At 42.3% G+C, this 23637-nt stretch overlaps 1 protein-coding gene across 5 annotated transcripts in view; it reads left to right on the top strand.

Annotated features, from left to right (window-relative positions):
• Positions 1 to 15453: 15453 nt before the first annotated feature.
• The window catches only part of atp2b1a (ATPase plasma membrane Ca2+ transporting 1a), a 28333-nt gene continuing 20149 nt past the window's right edge, over positions 15454 to 23637 (top strand). For all 5 annotated transcript variants that reach the window (XM_079335721.1, XM_079335720.1, XM_079335724.1 and 2 more), the window contains exon 1: positions 15454 to 15706. In XM_079335721.1, coding sequence (XP_079191847.1) covers positions 15514 to 15706 — 193 coding nt within the window. In that variant the 5' untranslated portion in view covers positions 15454 to 15513. The remainder of the gene's footprint in view (positions 15707 to 23637) is intronic.

Genomic DNA, 23637 nt, shown 5'->3' with positions numbered 1-23637 from the left:
GCAGCTCGCTATCTAAAACTGATAAGATGCCGAGTTTGCAACTAAGTTCCTCTCTTAGTTAAAACAGCAGACACTTCACGCCTTATCTAGACACTCTTTCACTTACACCTGCAATTATTTGTCAAGCCATCTTGCTTAATGGAGATCTACCCCTGTAATTAAAGCTCTATGTTGGGATGAACACACAACAACAGCTATCTTTTTCATTCTCAAATGTGACAACACTTTTGCATAACTTCTTTCTTTTGCAGCAATCACTTCCTCATTGAAACTGTGTGTTTTCCCCTTAGATATAAGTTAATAAAGCTGTTCAGCTTTGACTGTCAGTCTAAGAAGTGCAAAAGTTACCCTGAAGGCAACATCCTCTTTTTTTTTTTTTTTTGCCATGTCTCATCATTAATGCTTACTCAGACAGCACGACCGACACATTAGCATGCACAAAGGCTAATGACACTTGGCATTTACTGTAGTTAACAAGATGCTCCAGAGCATATGGCAAGTTTCCACCCAACAAGAAACCGAGTCAACAACAAGACTCAGACAACAGAAGCAGGGGAAATGATTGGTGTTCTGCATAACAAAACAACCCTTTAAATAGTGTTTTTTTTTTCTACAGCTGGGTTCACCTTTTATTGTTGTCTTAATTTCCAAAAATTAATAATTAGTTGTTTGCATTAAAAGGGGAAAAGACAAGACAGCTCCCTGCTCCTGGATTGTAATGTGGATACTGCTAAACAGCCCGTCATGTGAGGCTTCACTGTCCTGCTCTCCTCTGCGGTCCTTAAGTGTTTAAATGGATTGAAGCAGAGATTAAGTGGTTTCAACTAAACAAACAGCGCTGTGGTGACACAAGGCGGAATTCCAATTAATTCACTGTCATATTTAGATACAGAAAAGACTCTACTATTATCAAGGACTGACTGGTAGGAACATGTTGGTTGTTTACAAAAAGTTATTAGTAATGCATGAAGATTTAACTTCTTCCACACACATTTTTAATGAACATTTTTATTGCTAATAGTATATTAGTGTATGTGTAGCATATGTTTGCTGCAGATTGAGTGCCTTGCTTTTGTTACTGTTATTCTGTGTCCTTCAAATTTCATTCATTTTAAAGGAATAGTCTAAAATCTTTAGGTGCAAGATACAAACCGCTAGCTGTACCCAACAGCTTATCTGTGTCGGTTAGCAAAAAGTCTGGAAACCGCTAGCCAGGTTCAGTCAAGAGGTCACAAAATCAGCCAACTAGCACTTTAAAATGTTAAAAAAGTAACCCATTGTAGTGTGTTTGGACAACTGAAGTGTAAAATCAGCATTTTTTGTATGTGCCAGACTAGTTTGCAAGTGCTTCAGTGCACAGCCATGCAAATAGTTTGTAAGAGTACATATTTAGGGTATTCAACATGCATATTAAAGTGTGTCCCCTGGCTTCTGCAGCCACTGAAAAGTCAAGATAAAGAGGGAGGGAAGATGCACAGACTGATGCATGTATAAAGATAGAGAGAAAGAGAGGTTGAGGGAGAACTGTTTGGTATGTTAGAGGGACATCTCCTCTGGGTTGGCCAAACACAAAGAACTTAGGCTGCCAACCAGGAAGCCACCAAAACCACTGACAGTGAACTGGAAAAATAGCATGCATAAAAATAACTCACTCTGTGCTTTGGCACAATTTTTTTTATTCTAAAGGCCATAGGTGGAAAGCCTGTTTGCTTGTGCCAGCTCGGCTGAGGCCTGTGTTTCTGTGAGATGTTGGAGAAACACATGTGCATTGAAGTGTCGTTTTGCACCAGTTCTAGTTTAAAGTTCCACAGCAGAAGTTTGACTGACAGCTTTGAAATATGTGAAGGGTGTGGGTACACATATTTGCGCCTCGACTTGACTGACTGCTGGATCTCACTGACAGCTGCTTTTGCAAACATTGGTCAAAAATATTTCTACGTTTCTCCTTAAATCAGCTTTTAATGCCATCATGTTGAGGAATATTGAGTTCAGTATCAAATATATAACTATCTGCTGTGCACTTTGTTAACATGATAGTACACACCAATAACATGACAACATTGTTTCTTTTTTTTTGATTGAAAAAACCCTGCAGAATTACAGAGACATGAGACCCACTTATTGCAAAAGGCAACTTACATGAATCACGTTTTTTTTCCAGCTCCTTCTCTTCCCCTTTCAGACCAAATGTTTTGTACCACTTGACGTAAATGTGACCAGCAATTTCTGAGTCAACATTTTCCATTTTTTAAATTGCACACAGGCATAAACATGTTGACCTTTCCCCTGTTTACAAATCTGAAGAGGTAAATGGTTCTGTGCTCTTAGGGCTGTTGTGTTAATGTTAAATCTCATTATGTCAAGAAAGCAAGTATATTAAGCTGTGGTTTGACCTCGGTCTGGGTTGTTTTCTGTTTATCATCAACCACAACTCATGTTCGTTAAATGTGGGACCCAGTTTTTCAGTCAAACAACTTCAGATGTAAATTGTATGTGAATTTACGGTCTCCTTAGTCTTGCCTCTAGCAAATTGTAAAGGGTTATGTATCATGCACATCGCCTTTTTAGATTTACTTAACCCCTCATACTGTATTACATAGGTCTATTTGTCTTGCATATACTGGGGAATTATTTTTTCAAAATGCCATATTTGTGATGCTTTTATTCTATGATCATAAACAATATGCTGCTTCATTTCCACTGTGAAGAAGTCATTGAGCTCAGCTTGTATTGAAATGCAATGCACTTCCCATCCGGTTGAACCCAAGTAATGTGAAGGCTGCAGTGTGTGACTCCCTCTCAACAGGACTAAAGAATCGAGAAGAATACAGGCATTGAATCCGCAGAAGTAAAAGAGAAAAAAAAGCGCTACGTCATGGAAAGAATGACGTCAGGTTTGATTAGGCGCCGAGGGAAGTGCCTTGTGTAGCCTAGGTGGAGTTCAGGCTGTCAAACACCAGAAACGATGCAACTCTGAGGTCTCTGTGCCTACTTTTTACAGGAGACATCATATGATGGGGAAACTGTTGAATAATCCTGTTATTATAAAGCTACACGGGAGCAAAAAGAGGAGTACGAGGGGATCATGACGTAACCGTTTCCATAGGCGACTGATATGCTGGCTCAGCCAATGGGAATCCACACCAGCGGTCCGTACCCATCCTCCGTTTGACGTGCATCACATGTCCCCGGCGGTATTGTGACAGAGAATATGTAGGCGAGGCAAGATGACTCCCTGTAGATCACTTCCGAGTTTGTCGCAGTCTGCATCGGATAAACTAAAATCCCTAATGTTAGCTTCTTGGTGGGTGGGCTAAAAATATTGTTTCGACATCCTTTATTTAGTTGCATAATGCTGATAAGCGTGATGTAGAATGCTGATTACATGACGATTATACCCTCGGAGTATTTTTTATTTTTTTCACTGGCCTGTTTCTGTCCTATGAAAAGGGACACATTCCTAATTTTAATTAATAAATCTACTGAGTCAACCCTCTGTTGTGGAGACAGAGTTGTAAATGACAGTTTTTTGTGTTATTTAAACAACTCTGCGCATGCGTTTACTTTTTTTTTTTTTTTTTCTGGTACACATACATCCAACAGGAAGTAAGGGAACTATCTTGTCAGCTGCGGAGGGAGACTTTGGTTGTGGTTGTGACCGCGCAGTGGGCGGGACTTTACCTCAGATCAGGGGAGAGAGTCTAGTCTTTGGTGAGACTGAGGGGGAGTTATCGGGAGAAAGGGATCTGGGGAGCTCTTCAGAGAACGGTGTAAGTATTTTTGGCTTATATATTTCTGTGCTTGTGCTGCCAATGCCGCAAGACAGAGCTGCTTCCACATGTTTTAGACATTGCATTAAAAAAAACATAATCCTCGACTCTTAATAATAATAGAAATGACAAGAGAGGGCCAGCCACTGCCTTGTGTAGTTAGCTTTACAGCAAGCTAACGTCGCTAACGTTATATCTGGGATACATACTGACATTGGGCGTCTCGTTTTCCAACCCAGGTAGCAAATCAGCGAGGATGCTGACAGATCCTCGCTGCCTATCCCTGGATTAGCAAGACTTGTGCATCGCTCCTGGCGAAGTTTTCTGCTCTTGACATAGTATTTTTTATTTTTTTTAAAAAAGAAGCTTTTGTGAATTTTTCTTTTTCTACAATTAACACAAGCTAACGCCTGGGAGCTAGTTTGCTAACATAGTACGCTAGCCTGTATCGATGTGTTTTCCAATGTTGGACCTTACACGCTTCTGTTTGTAGTGGACGGCAGGTTTTAAGTGCTTCACACATTACGACTCATTTTGAAAAAAAATGAAACTGTGAAATAAAAAACAAGGACCTCTATGTCGTTACAAGAAATAGGCATGTATTTCATTCTTTAATGGGGTGCGTTTAAAGAGCTGTCATTCAGTCTGTTTTATTTAATGCATTTATCATATTGATTGTAAGATAGCATCAGAGGCGATAACGTAATCGTTAACTTGCCTGGAACAATTTATTAGACGACCTCGCGCGGCGGCTGCTGCTCACGCGGACATAAAGCACGAGCGAATTGAAGTTATTCTGCTATCTGACTGTCACGATAGACTAAAAAAAAATCAAATGTATGAATTAATAAAAAAACACCCAGGAACTTCGTTAACATATCGTCATGCTGTCAAAGTTAAAACTGCCTTTGGTGTTATGTCATTTAATGGTGTTTTGTAGATTTCTGCTTCAGACTGGATTTACGTTATCCTTTACCTCACCTTTAATCCAGCAGTTTTCTGTCATTTTACATTATAATGTACCCTTCCACTCTCTTGAGCTATTTAAAAAGTGGTTCATTTTAAGCCGACCACGGCATCAGAAATGGACATAGCATGTCGCTTTGAAATACCATGTGTGTGACTTCATCTCGTGTTTCCTACGATTTTTCCAGCTCCTGCAAGTTTATTACGTGCAACCTCTTTTTACACTCTTGACCTTGATTTACAACTCCATGTAATTTTTTTGCACTGCTAATATTGCATGCAAGTTTCCTGGTGAGATGTAAAGTGCAGCCGCTGAGCACCTTTTGGTGTCTAGTTGAAAGGATCACTCCTTATCCAATTAAACAGCAACCGCTTTGCTGCAGCGCTGTGTGTGTGTGTGTGTGTGTGTGTGTGTGTGTGTGTGTGTGTGTGTGTGTGTGTGTGTGTGTGTGTGTGTGTGTGTGTGTGTGTGTGTGTGTGTGTGTGTGTGTGTGTGTGTGTGTGTGTGTGTGTGTGTGTGTGTGGCAAATAAGGTTGCAGTTTTAACCAAATGTATTTGAATACAGAATATAGTTTGGCCTTCAAGCGCATCGACTGCAATTCTATTCAAAAAGGAATGGCTGCGTAGTATTGTTTAGTTATAAGTGGACCCATTACATAATACAATGTAGGCTAAGCAATTCAATTGCCAAGCATTAGTCAGACAACCTTGTTATATACAGTATGCTACTGTATATGTAATGACAGTTGCTGGAATTCTGTTTCAAATTGAAATGCGCCTGAATTTCTGCATGGAACAAATATTTGTAAGGTTAAACATTGAGCGATGCCTCGTAATATCTGTCGTGTTCAGCGTATAGAGACTCTCAGTTTGTTTAATGATTCACTTAAACCCACAGTAACACAATCTGTTGCTGTGTCTGAGCCCTTTGAACTGAGACTGTCGCTGTCACTCAAGAATGACAAAAATATCTTTTCTTATTCCTTTGCTATACTGTGATTTTTTGGGGGGGGGGTTTTTCTTCATAACGGCTGGATGTAGGCAGCATTTCTGGCTCTAAATAAAGCCAATGATTCAGTAGTTGTTGCTATTGAATTTTGAATAGTTTTGGAAAAATATAATACAAGATCTATTGGCCTCCTTTGACAGTGTCGTTCATCGCGATAGTGTTTTCTCTTCTTGCTTTTAAAGACCAACAACCTCCAGGTATCATCCTTGATGCACTGCATGTGAAGTTAATTGACCGCGCTCAGGAGTGCGACCTGGAGTAGCATTCTGCTAATCTAACATTATATAGCTCGCTGTTAAACTAAGTGCTGCTTGTGTCTCATGGCAGAGGAGTTTTTAGTGGTCACACAGCAATAGTCAGAGCAAAGTAATGCAGTAAACTGAGTGCACTTTCTTCCAGCCAGTTATCACCTGTCAAGACTGTCTCTAAGTCATACCAGAAGATTCCCCACTACAGCTGCTTGATAGCTCCACTGATTTCATTGTCAAATTTATGCACAAGCAAAGTCCTGAAAATGACTGCTAGCATGTGTCCTGAGTTCCGAGTCTGTGTTCCTCAGATGCAAACTTTTGTTACTATTTGAGAGAACATGCCACTTGAGGTCATGAATGTAAGGTGACATTGACACTCATGTAAGCTGACATTTAAGGCTAAATATAGTCAGCCAGATATTTACCATGAACTACAATGTGTTTGTGTTAGTTTTATACAATCAGCAAACAGGGTACCCCATGTACAGCTAACCTACACACTCGGGTGCCTCTGGCTTGCAGGAATATACAATTAGAAAGATAAAACGCCAGACACTTAAAATGACAGTCACAGTGAAGCAGTTTACAATGTGCTTTGTGTGTTTTTAGTTATCGTCACTTCTATAGGATTTGCTTTGTTTTCACGACTGTGTTAAAAGGCAGGGCAAGGACTATTCCAGACGACTAGTTTAGAACGTTTGCTCGTTAAAAAAGTAAATAAATCTGAAGATGTGTTGTGACATTACTCAACTCATTGGGAGATGTTTAAATCTGAGAAATGTTTGTTTGATGACTGAAATGCCGACGCTATATCGCCAGGCCTCCTGTGATTCCCACCTCAAATACACAATCATTGAAAGAAAACTTACAGCACTGTTTGAAATTCAGGAATTAAAAGTTCTACATACCCAGAGTTCGACGAGGGCTTTTATTTTGAAATGTGGCTGTAACTAATTAATAAACCTGATCCATCCCTCTTATGCAACCTTAGATTACAAACGTTTGTTTTCACGCCATGTCACCTTACGTTGCATCACGGTAAGAACCGTGTGCCTCCCACCACCTATGCCCACTCCTCTGTTCAACTGTGGCCTATGAACACTCAACCATACCACCTGACCAATGAACCTAAATGATCACTTATCACCTCCTCATGTCCAAATTAAGTAAATATATTAACCAAAAACATTGCAATACAACACATGAATACGCACACAGTAAGTTGGCTCCTTCTCTAGCCCAAGCTCCATTGGTCTGGGTCATCCATTGGTTGGATAAAGATCCAATGAAGTGGATGAAAAGTCAAAACATTGATCTACATCGTCATCTTTAAGATTTGCACCTGCTAGAGATGTAAAGATGGATCGTGAGACAGTAAAAAAAAAAAAAAAAAAAGTTGAGGTTTCCGATTGCTACTCTGCTGTTTGAAGAAGCGTTGCGATTAGTTTTTACAGGGGGTGCTGTAGAGCCGTTTGTTGGTTGAAACAAGCAGGCGTTACCGCGGCAGCGGCGGAGCAAGATGTTGAAATTGAGGACGTACCGCCGTCTTTTAAGTCGAAGACCCCCCCCCCCCCCAACATGACGCAGTACGATCGCCTCCCCTTCTTATGAGAGAAAACACTCTAAAAGACCAAAGAGATCACGAGGTGCATTGGTGTTTTCATCCACGAAATTGAACAAATCTTTGTCAGTCGTAACTTGTCTTCAGTCTCGTTCTGTAAAATAAATTGTGAGAGAATCGTACCGTGATTAGAGTGAACTGGTACGCCGCTAGCACCCACACCACATGTTCTGTAGTTTCCCCCAGCTGCACGTCACCCTGAAATTTAAAACAACACTTAGCGCCAAGCTGGCGGGTTTATTTGCCGCCTGTGTTTGCATTTTTCCCTTTTTATCTGTACACCATGGCCTTCTAAGATCCAGATAAAAAAGGAATCTGACCTCTCTAGAGACGAGCTCCTTCGATGCATCGACGGCTGTGCGACATCCTGTGTTTCAGATAAACGTCCTAAAGCCGCCGTGAGATCGTGTTGTTACTCTGCACGCCTCGTTCCACTATCGCCTGCTCAACATTACTTGAAAGTTGAACTTTTTAAAAATGGAGGCGCACACAGAAGGACGGAAGGACCCGTGATAATGTCAGCGAGGTCTGGACCTCTGGGATTTAAAAATCTGAGTTATTTCACCGTATTCAGGGACGGCGTCTTTTTCCTGCGCATGCTGCTTTAAGTGAAGTCAAAAGGACCGCCGCTCTCTCGCCCTCTCATTTTGAGGTCTTCCCAACGCCTCCAGTCATCCAAATCAAGAGTCCGTTTCCTCCATTTGACACAGATTTAATCAGATTAAAATCCCATTAATCAAACAAAACTACATATAAACAATGTATATGATGCTTGTATATAGCTCGAAAATTGTGCAGAAACATAAAAACTATCCACGTTTTTTTTGTTGTTATTTTTATTTATTATTATTTTAAGAGAAAGAGGAAACGAGTGGATCCTGATTAAATAGCTGAAAAGGCACAGATTGTTGCAGAACAATTGATCAGAATGCAGGAAAAGAATTGTAACGTGGTTTGGTCTAGTTTAGTCCCTCATTGGTTTGTTCATAAAAGGTGATCAGGGACCCCTTGAAATGAAAGAAACCATATGTATTTAAACATGAATAAAGTCAAACGGGGATTAAAAAAAAAGAAAGAAAAGGTTTTTATTTCAAATTTAAAAAATGTTTCAGCGATAACTTGTCCAAAACGACATGAAAGTCGTGTTTAGAAAGGCTGAACGATGTGTAGTGTGAAAAAAAAAAAAAAAAACCCAGTTCCCACATGCGCGTGTGCGTTGGTCACATTGCAGGTCATGTGACTTGGGCTACTTGATCATGCCGGCAACCTTCTGTTGTTTGATGCACACAAAACCTGCCAGTCCGTCTGACTTCGCGCCTTCAGTGATCACGCTGGCCGTCGTGCGCACGGCTGCTGACGTCACAAACCGCAGCACGCCTCAATCACGCCAGGCGGATTTGAAGTGAGTGCGTCCCTCGCTCCTGATGATTGGTTCGTTAATGCCGCTCATAATGGAGCAGATGTGCCGCTGAGCTCTTCTTTTTTTTTTTTTTCGCACGTTGCGAATGCGTGTGTCAGAGCAGCTGGACCCAGCGTGTTAAAGAGTATAATCGGTTGATTGTGATTTGTATTAATGTACAGATGCATGTCCTTGTTTTCAGATTTAGATAGCTACAATATATCTATTGCACCGTCAGTTTTTCCCCCACATCGTTCAGCTCGACTTTTGAATTTAGATTTTTAACATTCATGCGTCATGAAACGGGAATGTTGAGAACAACAAGGTCAGACAAGTAGCAGCCAATGGCAGGGCTGCATGGACCTCGGGGTCACTGAGCTGCTATGTAGGATGACATAGCGTAACAAAGAACACAGAAACCTTCTCATCTTCAAAAGTGGCCTGATGAAAGATGCTCCATTTTGGAATCGTTTCCATCCTATGGACGCTGTAAGAGCAAAATGAAAGAACACTCCAGTCATTCCTTCCTCTCAAGGAAAAATATGGTAACATGATCTCAGTCGCAGTGTACAGCTCTGTAGAGTCTACAGCTGAGACAAAGTGTACTCCTATTTCCTTACTATTTCTTATTTTGTCTCCCAGGAACACAATTTTACGAAGCGTTAAAGGGCAGGATCCCCGTTGCACCGATGAGAAACACAAACTCTGTGACTTCTTCCACGATGCATTCATTGATGAGCTCCGCTGACTTATTGATGAATCACAGATTCTCATCCTGTTTTGGGTTACATTTAGAGCTCGGCAGCTTTTACGTCAACCGTGTCTGCTTGAACACACTGGACATAAAACAACCCAGTTAGCTTGAACTCATCGTGATGTTGTTCTGATGCCTTATTTTCAGGCTAGCATCCACCAATTTCTATTTTTTTTGACAAAATTTGAAAGAAATCAAAAATCTATAAAAGTGGTTTATTACACGCCCAAAGAAGTTCAGAAATAAAAGCACAGTGCTGGATTAAATTGCAGTAAACAGCGGCTGTTGCTTTGCATTGAGTTTATCATTCCAAATTACTCATCAATAAAGGAAGGTGTAAGAAGAAGATAAAAGCATTTACACACAGCTTCACTTGTGTACAGATAAAAGAGAGATGACTCAACCCTGATTAATTGCCACACCTTAGACCCTGGTCAAAGCGATAATGGCTTTATTCTTATTTTACACGCAATCCGACGCCCCTCTGTATGCGAAGTAATGAGAGCCAGGGAGGGAAAGAGCGTCGACGGCGACACCTCTGACTGTGACAACATATGAATTGGCAGCTTGACAGCGATGGAAAGCCGTGAAGAGGTTTCCAGTGTGCAGGGTGACTGAAGTAGCGCTTTTAACTGGGAAGCCATGCAGCACACGAGGAGGGCTGGGTGCCTCTGCTTTGTACCCTCCACATTTACATGGCCTGACCCAGTTCAGCAACGGCTAGCGGCGGGGGGGGGGGGAGGGGACAGTCTGGGGGAAGCTAAAAATACCAGCCCCTCGCATTAGGCAGCTCCGTTGCAGAGGGATCCCTAGAATTGCTATCCCTGACTTGCATTGAGTTGTTGGCACATTGCGGCGTTCAAACTGCCAGAGGATTTTCCTTCGCGTGGAAACAAAGATGAAGACGATGAGTGCATTTCTTCAATGTCCATCGCTGTCGTCCTCTCCTTGTTTCTGCTTTCCACAGCCCTTTGATGCAGCGGGTTCGGTGGGTGTGTAATGTGTGAAAGCGGCCTGAAATAGCTTGGGCTAAGATGAGACTTCCTTCAACTCTCGGGCAAACCGGGCCTCATGCGTTCACCGTGCTGAGCTGTGGGCTTTTCGCCACCGCAGCATGAAAAGGGTTAATCCCAGCCTCTGTCATTCAACCGTAGCACGCCAGCTGTTGGCTTCTGAGATCCAATCACAATGATGTTCCACTGTTGTGACATGTGACCTGCGCCGCAACCCGAAACTGTCGCAGCACAGCAAATGTTGGCACTTCCTTGGCCTCGGCGTCGTGTCCGCTTGGTGGGGTGAGGGGGTTGTGAATGTGGGGAGAGGGGCTCGTGAAGTCAGACGTGAAGACAGAAATGGAGAAGGCGCCGAATAACATGCTTTGGTATAGGCTGAACATGTGACCTGCCCATGTGGCCAGTGATGTATCCCTGCCCTTTTAAGATGAGTCATTCAGAGGCCATTTGCACAATTTAAGAGCCACATATTGACTCCTCAGATTCCCTCCATACACTTGTCTTCTTGTAAGAATTTATGAAGTGGGGTTAATTTAAGGACATTTAAAGTGATGGTAACAACTAACTTCTCTTTTAAATGTGAAGGGTTGATAATGTGAAATAAACGACCCTTAGCTTCACATCAGGAGACTCCCTGTTAAAGGGTTGGGGGTGTCCTAATTACTGCTTTTATATCCAAAAATATCAATTCCATGTGTAGTTTGACATATTCCTGTTATAAAAAAAAAAGAAGCAGAGCAGAATTAACTGGCAAACAGAAAGTTGCAGAGTCATTACAAGCATGGAGATCCTTCTGCAGTCTGTGGTCGTACGCCAGCTGCAGGATGTCAACATCATTGACCCCTCCCACCCACTCACTCACTCACTCACTCACTCCCGGCGAATTTTCCTCAATATTTACTGCTGCTTCATGATATCTGCTCTGCCCCCAATTTATTGCCCCAAAAATATTACTAGGGGGCTGGCGTGACTATTCGCAAGAATTTGCACTTAAAAATGCCTCCGTTTGTGTTCACACATGCGGCTCACCCCGAACATTTTAGGACATCGTGAGGGGGTTTTTCAAGCGACAATTGTATCAACTACATGAAAATATCAGGGGGTTTTTTTGTAATATATTTTCTTGGTGCCATTTTTGCCTTTTAATTGGATAGGACAGCTGACGAGGGAGGGGAAAGGATGCAAGAGATATTAAAGCTTTTCTTTTTATCCCCCCCCCCAATGGTTTTTCAGGCGATCAGCGATTCAGTACCTCAATGAATAGGAGGTGTGCTTGTGTTTAAATTCAACAGACACATAGTCAGACACTGATTTTAGGACACCATTTTTAGGACTGTTTTTAAACACAAACTCTCAGATTTGTTTTTTTGTTGTATGATTGTAAACAACAACAGACAGAGAATAAAGGAGAAGCATCTTAGACTGTTTCAAGGACGAGGGCCTCGTCTTATTCGTCTCTGTACCCACGTTCAGAAGGCTGGCAGGGCGGATGTGTTCAAGCCCCAAGAAAGTCATTTTCTGGGATGCTAAAAGTTCATAGATAGAAGCTTGCTGTCATAGAAAGATGATGCATTTTTTAGTTCGATCTACAAGAGATGCCTCACGGTGAAGCTGAGGGGGAGTAGAAGCTGAGCATGAGTATTCCCCTTTCAGCGAGGGGGATTTCTGCGATCTCTCCCACCTCAGCAACACGCCGGCCCTGCAATTATGCTGCGTAATAAATAATGAATCCTGTCCCTTTTTCCATGGCAGATGGCTCCAAATATACTCTCAACATGTGACACAATAGTTTCCAAGAATCTCAATGGAATAAGCTGCAAGCATTCATACGTGCAATTGTGCATTTTCTCTCCTCGTGCGTCTGTGCCCCAGTTTAAACTTGTGACATATTTTGACTATGAGATGTTTAAGTTTGCAGGCGCATGCTTTGTGTATTGTTCCGATTAAAAGGCAGGTTACGTCTTCCCCATCTGAGCGATAAATGCAGCATTTTTTTTCCTTTTTTTTTTTTTCAGGCGAGGCACAGCGTCGCTGTCTGTCTACACTGGTGCCTTTCATTATTGATCAGTACAGCTCCCCCCGGCTTCCCAGCAGAAAATACAGTTTATGTTTGAAAGAATTGGCCCAAGCTTTAAAAAAAAATAAATAAAAAAAAAATCCATCCCATCTTAGTCCCTCATGGGTTTTAAGAAATAAATCAAATCCTCCTTAAAAGAGATTAACACCTCTGGTGCTTTAGCCTTTGTAAGTGCACTGTGAAGTTGTACGCTTGTACTTAACTTAGATAAAGTCCTATCAACTTGGTCGTCATGAATGAATCGGCGTCATTGTGCTAGGCTGATTAAAGCTGAATGGACAGCAGCCTCCCATTAGAATGGACTTTCCCCATGTAGAGCACCATGGAGCTCCCTGATGCCACAGATAGTCTTAATTAGATTAAACAGAAGGCTTTTCCTGAGGTAATCAGTCAGCGGCTCCCTGCTCTCTGTACTGCTGGGGGTAGCATGGTGTCCACTGCGGGAAAGCCGCTGGCTTTTTTTTTTTTTTCTCTCCTCAGTGACAGATCTACTGTATGTCGTTTGAAGACTGCAGGGGGGCTCTGATACAGTGGTCATGGATCTGCAGATGAAAGGGTTTGACTCTGAAGCGGTATTTAACACCTGGTTGTTCTAAAAGAGGAAACGGCCTCTTTGGCATTCAGATCCGCCCTATAGTATTTAAAGAGATCTTTTCATTGTAGAATGAAAGTAGAAGTTAATTTCTACTTTCAAACAAAAATGTGTCGTATTCATTTCAAACACTGCTTTGATTTCAGTTTGAAATATTCAATAAATAACCACTAAACAGTTTATCAGATATGCACTCGCTCATTAGAAACAATAAGGCAGCTTTAATAGTTGAACATATTTACAGCAGAGACCATGTCAGTGAACATATTAATCGTGATCGAGGACAAATGTTTAATTATTCCTGATATTGATTTGAGTTCATATCGCCCAGCGCGCTCTTTAACTCAGCAGCAGCTTGTACCATTTTAAATCTGTGGCCAGACTTCTGTCGTATTCAGTCTCACAGTACATCCATACAGACGTATCAATACGGAGTGAAAAAGTCCATGCCTTCATCCATGAGAGGAGACACTTTTGCAGGCTGATAAACTGACTTGTCTTGTGACATAATGTGCTGTTGTCTTAAAGATCCATCCAACCGTGACGTCGTTCTGTTGTACACGAATGCACACACTTTGTGGTTATTCTACTGTTTTAATTCCAACCCTGGATATTTGTGCTCGTGACGCCAGGAGTTTTAAAACCGTTCATGTGAGAATGATGATCTGTTGTTAAAGTTTAAAAACAAACTGTGTGCTATATTCTACAAACACACTTTCTTTAATGTTTCCAGAACCATTACCAAATATTGTCCAGCAAAAGTTGACACACTTCACTTTATTATCTGTGATTTTGTGACTATTAGCACCACTATAATTATAGTTCGACATGAACTTAATGCAACATTTTTATTTCCCACTCAAAACAAATGAACCTTGCTCAGAGAGTCAGCTTCTACCAGGAGAATAAAGGCTGCTGCTGCAAACCCTTTACTGTAAAACAGCTGCCATAACTCTGTATTAATAGTCGATGAAGGTTGCAGACGGGAAAGGACTACATTTAAAAACTGTCCGTGCAGGAAGAACCCTTGAAGCAGCTCAGAGCAAAGTGATCACTGAACGCTAATGCTCGACCCCCCCCCCTCGCTCAGGGAAGCAGAGTGCACATTACTTGACAAGTGCTTTTGTCCACATGACCAACATTCTTCTTCTTTTATTACAACTCAAGTGCAGCTAATCAAACATCTCCTGGCAGGGACAGTAGGCAGTTCTACTAATCACTGAGCTGCTTGTCTTAGCAGCTAAGTGGTTTCCTTTTTAATGCGGCTGTAAAATGTCCTAACTTAAGTGTCGCTGCTCGTGTTTTGAAGCTCGATGACGGAATTCGGAGAGAAACGCAAACGGTCAAATGAGGGTTGTTTGAAAGGCTAAATTGAATAGGAGCAGTCACACGAGTGAAAGCAGGGAGACTCCCAAGGGAAACCAATCAATCAATGACAATGCTGAGTAAAGGGACCTATACTGTAGTATTGACTTGACTGTTTTCCTCATTCATTCACTATTTGATAAAGAGTTGTCCTGATACCTGAACTTTGATTCTACACATGACCCTAACGTGAGTGAGCGTCTGCACACGACTCTGTAAGAGACGTTTAGCATCCTTATGAGACGCCAAAAGCACTTGAGAAACATCGACGTTGTGAATCTGAATCAACTCTGTTTTGTATTATTTTTAAAACAGGTTCTGTAAAATCAGACATTCTGAAAGTATTGCACACATTGTGTTTTAAAAAGTAACTCTTTCTAATGTCACTAATGGCCGTTCTCTTCTCTTTCAGACCTGCACGCATGGTGACCTCCACCTCTGTGGGTGATCCTCAGTCACCATGAAAGACTAGGAACTGAGCTCTCCGAGGGAAATGGCCCGTTTTGTAATACCCCTGCCCTGCTACCCGACGCATGACTCCAGCTGCCTCTGAAGGGCCCGTCAGCTGTTTTATGGGAACTACCACTGTGTTCGCACCCTTGAGGATTTAAGCTTTTCCAGGAACACTTCCCCCCCCCCCCCCCCCCCCCCCCCATTGTTGAGCTGAAGCAGAGAGTGGGGAGGCGGGCGAGACAATGGCGAACAACTCGTACAGCGGGGTGAAGAACTCCATGGTGGAGGCCAACCACGATGGAGAGTTTGGCTGCACGCTCAAAGAACTGCGCGCCCTTATGGAACTGAGAGGCGCAGAAGCGCTAAGCAAAATCGGGGAATCTTTTGACGACAGTCAAGGACTCTGCCAGCGGTTAAAAACATCCCCTATAGATGGTAAATGCTCCCTTCATACTCAGCATGATTAATGGATCAAACTCAGGATGTAATCTAAACAGTGCTAGTAGCCGGCGCTGTTGGAATGCTAATGTGCTGCATAGTTTAGGAGGCTTGTCACTGCCGTGTCATCCACATTGTGGATACCTTGACATCACTTCCTTGGAAAACTCATATGCCAGACAGGTGGCCGGGCAGGCTGGCTCTGACCTGGCCGGTCCTGCTCTATTTCGAGGCCTATGGATATGTCCCTCTTACCCTCCCTCTCTCTCTCTCTCTCCCTTTTCACCTCTGTGTGTGTGTTTGTGTTTGCGTGCGTGTGGCTGCGTCTCTGTGTGCAGGCTTCAGACAGACCAGCTGTCTGCCTGGGCACAGCACCAGGCTGCAGGCAGGTCAGCGTTCCACATGTGGCGAACTAAACAGGAGGCTGTAAGGCTGGCTAGTAATGACTTGAACATGTAAGGGAAGGAGTGAGTTCATCTTTTGAATGTCTCCTCTGTTTGTTACTCTGAAATAACAAAGCTAGCACTGTGCCGAGTATTGTAAAAAAAAAAAAAAAAAAAAAAAGAAAGAAAGATTAATAGACTACAGCAGAAGCCCTGCAGAAAAGATTGACAGCACCTCTCTCGATCCTTTTTTTTTTTTTTTTTTGTGCCATTTTTCAACCACTCTTTTTTCCCCCCTCTGTCTCGGTTTGTCTCTCCATAGACAGTCTGCCTAATCGCCAGCATGACCTTGACTGAACTCTTATGGGAGAGGATTTTCAGTTTGATCCCAGATTAAAACGGCACCGCACATTCACTGTGGCAGCAGCAGTCCACTATTCGCTGTCTCGAAAAAAGCAAAAGGAAACGCATTTCCTGTGCCTCACCAGACCAAAAGGAATTGCAATAAATACCGCACGATATGACGACACAAAACAAATCTCATTCGAGAACAACCCCACCGTTTGATTTTTCACCTTTCATTTATCGACAACGCAGTGGACGTGCAGAGTCTCTGTGCTTGCACTGTGTGTTGTGGCAGATGAGACGACATTGTCTGAACTGAGGGGAAAATAGCTGAGTAGGAATTCCTCTGAAAGAGAGCCCGTTCTGTCCAAACATGCACGTCGCTGTGTCAAGCTGGTGAGCGTAGAGTCCTGTCATATTTGGAGCATGAGTGACAAAGGCACTTGCCTTCCACTAAGCTTATATTACCCAGCCTGTGTTACAAATGAATGTGGCTGGTTCAGTCTCACTGGCTTTTTCAGCATTTCACAATCTCGGTAGATAGTCAAGTTATCATCAGTGTTTGCTTTAGCTTTAGACACTTATAAATATTTACCATCCTCGGCTTATTAAACAGCTTTTTAAGGCTAAGGGGATATTTACCAGCGTCTACATTCGAAATAAAGACCAATCTTTTGCTAAACATGCTAAACACTTGACAAAATGAAAACCGCTCATACCAGATTGTCTAAATATTCCGTTTCATTTCTGCACTTATTTGCGACTGCTCTGCACTGATAAGCTTGAAAAGATCCTCATTTTGCCCCCCCCTCCCTCCCTGCAGCAGGTTATTGTTGCACTTGGTACCCGGCCACTCAATCTTTTTTATACTTCCACTTTCAATCAGCTCATTTCTCATTGGCTTGGGAAATTAAGCCATCATTTAAGATTACAGGCGCTTGACAATTGAAAAGGGATTTCTAATTAGTTGGTTGGCCATTTCTGGAACCTCTTAAGCCAATCCTCCGCTAATCCTCCACATTTCCACAGCCCCCCCCCCCTTCACCCAAAGAAGTTTGACTGAACTTTTCGGTTGCAGCTGTGCGCGGATGTACCACTCTACGCCGTCTACTTTTTAGCACGGCCTGTCAGCGTGGATTAGGCTTAATATCATTTATCGCGCTGCTGTTTCCCTTCTACAAATGTAGTCGAGGTAATTTTGAGATCACTTAGATTGAACTTCGTGTGGGATGTGATTTTTATGTTGATTCTGCTAATTAACATACTGGTAGTCTGAGTTTGGAAAATTGTGCCCATTTTACAACAGGCTCTCTAAACTGTGACAATGAGCGCTGCCAAACTCTTATTCAAATATGACTTTTGTCTGTTTGACAAAGGCAGACCATTAACCTGTCACAGAGCTCTATTGTAGTGGATGAAAAGGTGAAGCCTGAGGACTATAATCATAAAACACATCAAGTCCAATAGATTATATAATGGACATATTAAATCTCTGGTTCTACTGGCGTTATGTACGTCCTATACTATTAGGTTCCATAATGATGAGGACCCCTTTTGTGATGGGAAAAGATGGCTGACCATTACCTGAAGCTCATGCAGGTGTTCTGCCGTTAGTCCTGACTACGATGCCTTCTGCACATACTGTAACGTGTGCGCTCTAGTCAGTGAAGCTCTGAACACGATGATCAGTGAGGCTTCTGTTTTCACTCTGCTTTTCTTGGTAGTCGTGTGGTTATTTTCATAAATGACAGCAACCGTTGAAAGGGGGAACTCCCCGGACGTTACACGTGTCATAACCACTTTTACTCATTTCGGAAAGTAAGACTTGAATCACTTCATCACATATGTTTGTAACTGCTGCCTGGGACTCACAGGTGACACTTTGTGACTGTGCAAAAAATACTGCGGAAATCCATATATATATATTCTCTGCATGTTTCTGGACACATGTCAAAGGATTAATATTACTTTCACCTACTTGCTTGTGGCAAGTTTTCCTGAAAACGACCTCCTGTGGTCAAACATCAGCTCCTCCCCACTTCACAGTAAATTATCAGTTTTATTAACGGGCTTTCCGTTTGGTTTGTGCTCACTCACGCAGCTCACCCTGATGTTTTTTGAACATTTTCAGGAGTTTTGGGACGAGTGAAAATGGCTCAAGTCTTCTTCTATAGCTGTTGTTTGAACAAAAAAAAATATGGACACTTTGACCTTACGCAAACTTAAACCTCAAATGTGGGAAATTTCCCGGAATTCCCTGCAGTAGTCGTCTTGAAGAAAACCAATCAGTGAAATAACCTTTATTAAACTGCTCCATACTGTTTACCAGTCTGGAGGCTTCTGATTTAAAGACTTGAAAGACTGCAGTCATAGAAAGTGAAAGATTGTATGACGGCCTACAACAAACAAATGTAGCTCGTAAGAGCTTGTGGACTTGTCAGTGGCATGTCGCTAAGTCAAGGAGCAGTGTTGTTTTATTGGTAACTCGTTTTTTTTGCGGCATTGCAAGATGAGTCAGGGCATCTGAGCCTCTGCTGCACCAGTTGTGACCATCCTTGTTGTTTTTAATCCATCTCTCGTGAGTCCCACAGCTGTTTGTAAAAGCAATTCTAAATCACTGGAGGACTGTTTTGACAGAATTCTCAGCCCTTTAGCACATTTTCTCAGGACTATATATCACCGCCCTGGGCCCTACCATTGTACTCCAAAGTGTATCCAGATGTCTGCATCAAGGTTTGGGGAGTCTTTCTTCTGGGCACAACATTTGGTGCTTTAAGATCCAAAGACATGATGCTTTATTAGTGTGTTAACCCTTTATCGGGCAAGTGGCTATTTTTGGTCATTTCGGTACACATTACATATGGCCACCCTTCTGCACCTCAGTAAGGCCGAGAAGATTGTGATCCTCACTCAGCCAATCAGAAGAGATCACCCTACGTCACCGATGCTGCTATTGTGGCATTTGAACCAAATATGGTAACTTCGTCGATGTTTATTTTTCGAAATGAAATTTTAAATTTTTTTTTTTTTTTTAACAGAAATCTGTTATGTCCCCAATAACACTCTTTAAAGTATTTCAATGAGTGCCCTATAAAGGGTTTAAAAAAAAATCAGAGGGGGCAATAATTGACTTTTCAGCATTGATGAGAAAAAGTGAAATTGTTTCCTGTCAATATTTTTTACCAGCCTCACAAACGCATCAGCATTTATTTTTCTCCTCCTGGTAAGCTCTATTTCCTCTGCATAATAAGACCCCATCAAATTGGCTACTCTGCATCAATATTATTGACAGTGTTCACCTATTTTCGCTGCCATCTCCTGTTGATTGCTACTTCAGTGTAGTCAAATATTTGGGTTGCAGCCTATCGATCCAATCAGCTGAGGGCTGAGAGGCTTGCACAATTGGAACGCGAGTCACAGAAGCTGACGGGCTCTCTAGATGTGTACAGAGACATAGAGCCTCCCCCCTTCAGTGAAGAGGTTTAGACTATTAAATGATAGTTTACTCGTTTGCAGTTCAGAGGCAGAGGGCAGGCAAAGCTCTTCTTCTATGTCCTTAAAGGTCTCGTAAAGTGCCATTGTATTTGTCATTTAAAACCACATTTTGTCTTTTAGAAGGAACCGTCTCGTACAAACAATTCAGATATCTGGTGTTTATGTCGAGAGTCGTCTCAAATGTAACTTATAGCCCCGAGGTGTTGGTGAGCGTCGTCTCACTGAGCGTGCTGCATTACTGCTCCTTTTGTGGAACAAAGCTCTGCTCATTAGCACACAATCCGCTTATGTGCAAAAACCAAAATACCTTTTAATCACTTCAAATAGGGAAGAATTACATCTGGAACATGAGGTTACTGCTAACTGTTGTGAAAAAAAACCCCTCCAATAAGAAGTTTCGACCCAGTGGTTAGCCTGTGTGAAGTAAAATATAAACAACAACCAGATACCACCGTGTAAGATTTGGAGCACAATATCAGTATAAACATGCGGTCATTTATTCTTGACCTTGTTGCCATTTATATTCACATTAGTCCATTTTTCACAGTGTTTGCCTCTGTTACGAAGGTCACTGAGAGAGTTCATCCAAAAAGACTTCAAACACCTGAAGAAAAAAATCGCTTGTTTAACATCTGGTTGAGAACTGAACCATAAACCAATGCTGTGACAGTTTTCCTTTTGTTTTGTAATGCGTTTAAATCAAGGTAAATTAACATTTTGTCCCACTCGAGCAAGTTGTAAAAAGGATTTTATGAGGCAGACGTGCTCATTCCTGAAAACACTCTTCTTCATATTTGTATTTCTTTCCTGGATTTCCCACATGGGGTTTGGTTAAAGTCACATTATGCAGCCATCTATTGAAGTATAATATTATATACACTCTTGCACAAAGTTCCTGGCTGCTGCATGTGTGAGCAAACCTCGAGTTCTTTCTGCCAGCCCCCTTGTCAAATTTCCACGTGAAAAATTTATCCACGAATTCAGCAGGAAATGTTCAAGCGAAGATGGTTAAAACCTGCAACCGACATTCATCCGACTCCATCTCAATGCCATGACTTGAAACATCCTCCGTCAGATTTCCTGTTTTCCAGAATGCTTTTCCCTCGCATGCTCTGCTTTTTTTTCCCCCTCCTTGATATTGTGAAGAGGGCAAACTAGGAAGATTTCAGGGGCGCGCTACCCGAACATTTCTGGGAGTGACATGTCATATGTGAAAACGGCTTCACACAAGTACAAGTGGTGTTGGTCCAATACTTGACGCCTGTATTGTAAATCGTTGACACAGTAAAGATTTGTGGTACAGCTTTTAAGCCCAGAATAAAATGGATGTGCTTTGATAAAAAGTATTTTTCTGAGCTGCTCCAGTTCATCCTCCTTCTCCCAGGTCTCACATAAATCAGTGATATTATATCACATCTTCACCGGGGGATAAGTATACAGTTATTATCTCTTTAGAACGATCCACTGGGATTGGAAAGGTAGATTTACCAGTTTGCAAACGGAGGTATTGGCTTCTGTATGTGGAGGGAAACGGTCGTAACAGAACATCTGTATTGAGGAGGACGGTGAGCCGAATTCCCCTCCTCTCTTCTTTTCGTTTTGTGCACGAGTCTTCACATATTCCCCTTGAATTGAGACCGCTTTGATTCATCCACTGAAAGGTGTTTTTTAGAGCTGCGTAGCGTTCTGGACGTCTCGCCCGACACAGAGCTATTTAAAGGCACGAGAAGGGAAAAAAATTTGACCCTCCATCTTTTAATTATGACAGGCCTAGGGTGAAGTCTTACCTTGAGACCCCCCCCCCTCCCGTGGCGGCTAAAATGACAGTACTCAGGGTCAGCTGGGGACAAGCATCCAAATGAAATGGTTAATGATTAGCTACTTGACTTGAGACAGACTCTGGCTGCTGAAAGGATGTGAGGGGCCAAGGACGGCCTATTTTCTGTTTGCGCATCTCGCCCAGGGAGGGCGACTCGTTGATCGTCCCGCTGTCACTTGTATTTTGCTGCTCTAATGCAAGAAGGGAAAACCTGGTGTAAAAGTGAACGGGTTATTAGCTGTCAGCGTGTTTTCATTAGAGGCGTAGTGAATCAAAGCAGACGGCGAGAGACAGCCGGAGAGCAGCAACAGGCGGCTCTGCAAGATAAACCCCGTAGCCTTTTAATGTGATGAGTCATCAACATTTCTCTCACCTCCCTTTTAGAAAAGAATGTGTTAGTGCCAAGTTGTAATGTCAATTAGAAATGTACTTAGTGATTGTACAAGAGCGTTGAACAGAGAAGACCAGAACTGTGTTTAAAGTGACCACTTGGTTGGGAAAGTGAAAGATGAAACCCGGGCTGCTGTATGGACATCTTGAAGCTATTCTTCAGAATTAAAGGGTAGTCCTGTTGTCAGTAATGAGATGATGATGATGATGATGAGCTGGGTTAATGCCCTTCAGAGCTCAACACATGGATGGTCAATGGGTGATCAGTCTTGGTATCAACATTTTAAATGGTTTAAAGCTCCTGTGAGAGACTTTTGGTTTGTCTGTTTTTGGACACAGAGGTTCAACTTTTATCTCTCTGCTGATTTGTGTCCTGCAACATGCGTCACTCGTTTTTTTTTTTAAGGAGAAACAAAGTGTATAAAAATCTTTACCGCTGAAAATGTAAAGGAAAAACAAAAGTGCAGGTCATCCTTTAGTCTGACCCCACGGCAGTCGATTGCAGCATCAGCAAACAATAAAGAGTCGGTGTGGCCGCAGACAGTAGTGTTGATTTTTTACAGGAGTGGCCCTTCAAACATGTTTAAATACTTGTTTACCAGATGCATTTTAACTCACAAATGCAGTCCTGTGTTTTTTTTTTGTTTTTTTTACTTATACCTGGTAACCTTTAAAGCTTAGAACCTGATCTTGCAACTCCCTCTGATTATTTCGTTACATATTTGTGTTTCAGATTGCTGCACATTTAAAAAAAAAAAAAAAAGCAGCTAAATGGAATCTAGACAGTGAGCCAGCGTGTTCTTCTTTAATAGTCCCCAGAAATAGCGAAGGCTAACAGAACGTTTTATGCTCGTAATATTTTATCAGTCCCATCTCTCTGTTTTTGCCCTGATGGAGGGGAATGTGAAGATATTTTAGTCTTTATTATGTAGAGAGAAATGGCTGTGAAAGATTCCAACAGCATATTGAAATGTATCTCTAAGTGTAATATCGACAAGAAGCTGATGTTTGAAAAGATGAGAAGAAGAATGGCTCAAATGAATGATGAGTAATCAAAGCAGTTGTTACTATGAGAACTTGAGAAGAACGACCGTCTCTACTGCTGTCTGCACACACTCGTTATCCAAATGTGGCGTCAACATTTGCATTATACTTCCTGCGTGCGTGCGTGTCTTTTGTCTGTCCTTCTCTGTCTGTTCACACCTTGACCCCTCTGATCCTTTTCCCTATTGAGACTGCTATTCTGAGTGCCCGCCCCCCCGCCCTCCCTCAGTCCAGTCCACGCAGCCACCCACACAGAGTCCGACGGCATGAGTAGAGCTGAAAAAAACTGTCATGCATCATCAAACGTGCAAAGGTCCTTTTGAATATATGACTATGCCACCTTGAATGTGAAGGCATGTGAGTGTGTGTGTGTGTGTGGGGGGGGGGGGGGGGGGGTGCTTTCTGTGCACATGGATGAATAGGTCTCCAGCTGAGCAGACGTGTGATGCGTC

The sequence above is a fragment of the Symphodus melops genome, assembly GCF_947650265.1.
Source record: "Symphodus melops genome assembly, chromosome: 22".
Classification (NCBI taxonomy): Eukaryota; Metazoa; Chordata; class Actinopteri; order Labriformes; family Labridae; genus Symphodus; species Symphodus melops.
This window is presented reverse-complemented; position numbering and strand designations above follow the sequence as displayed.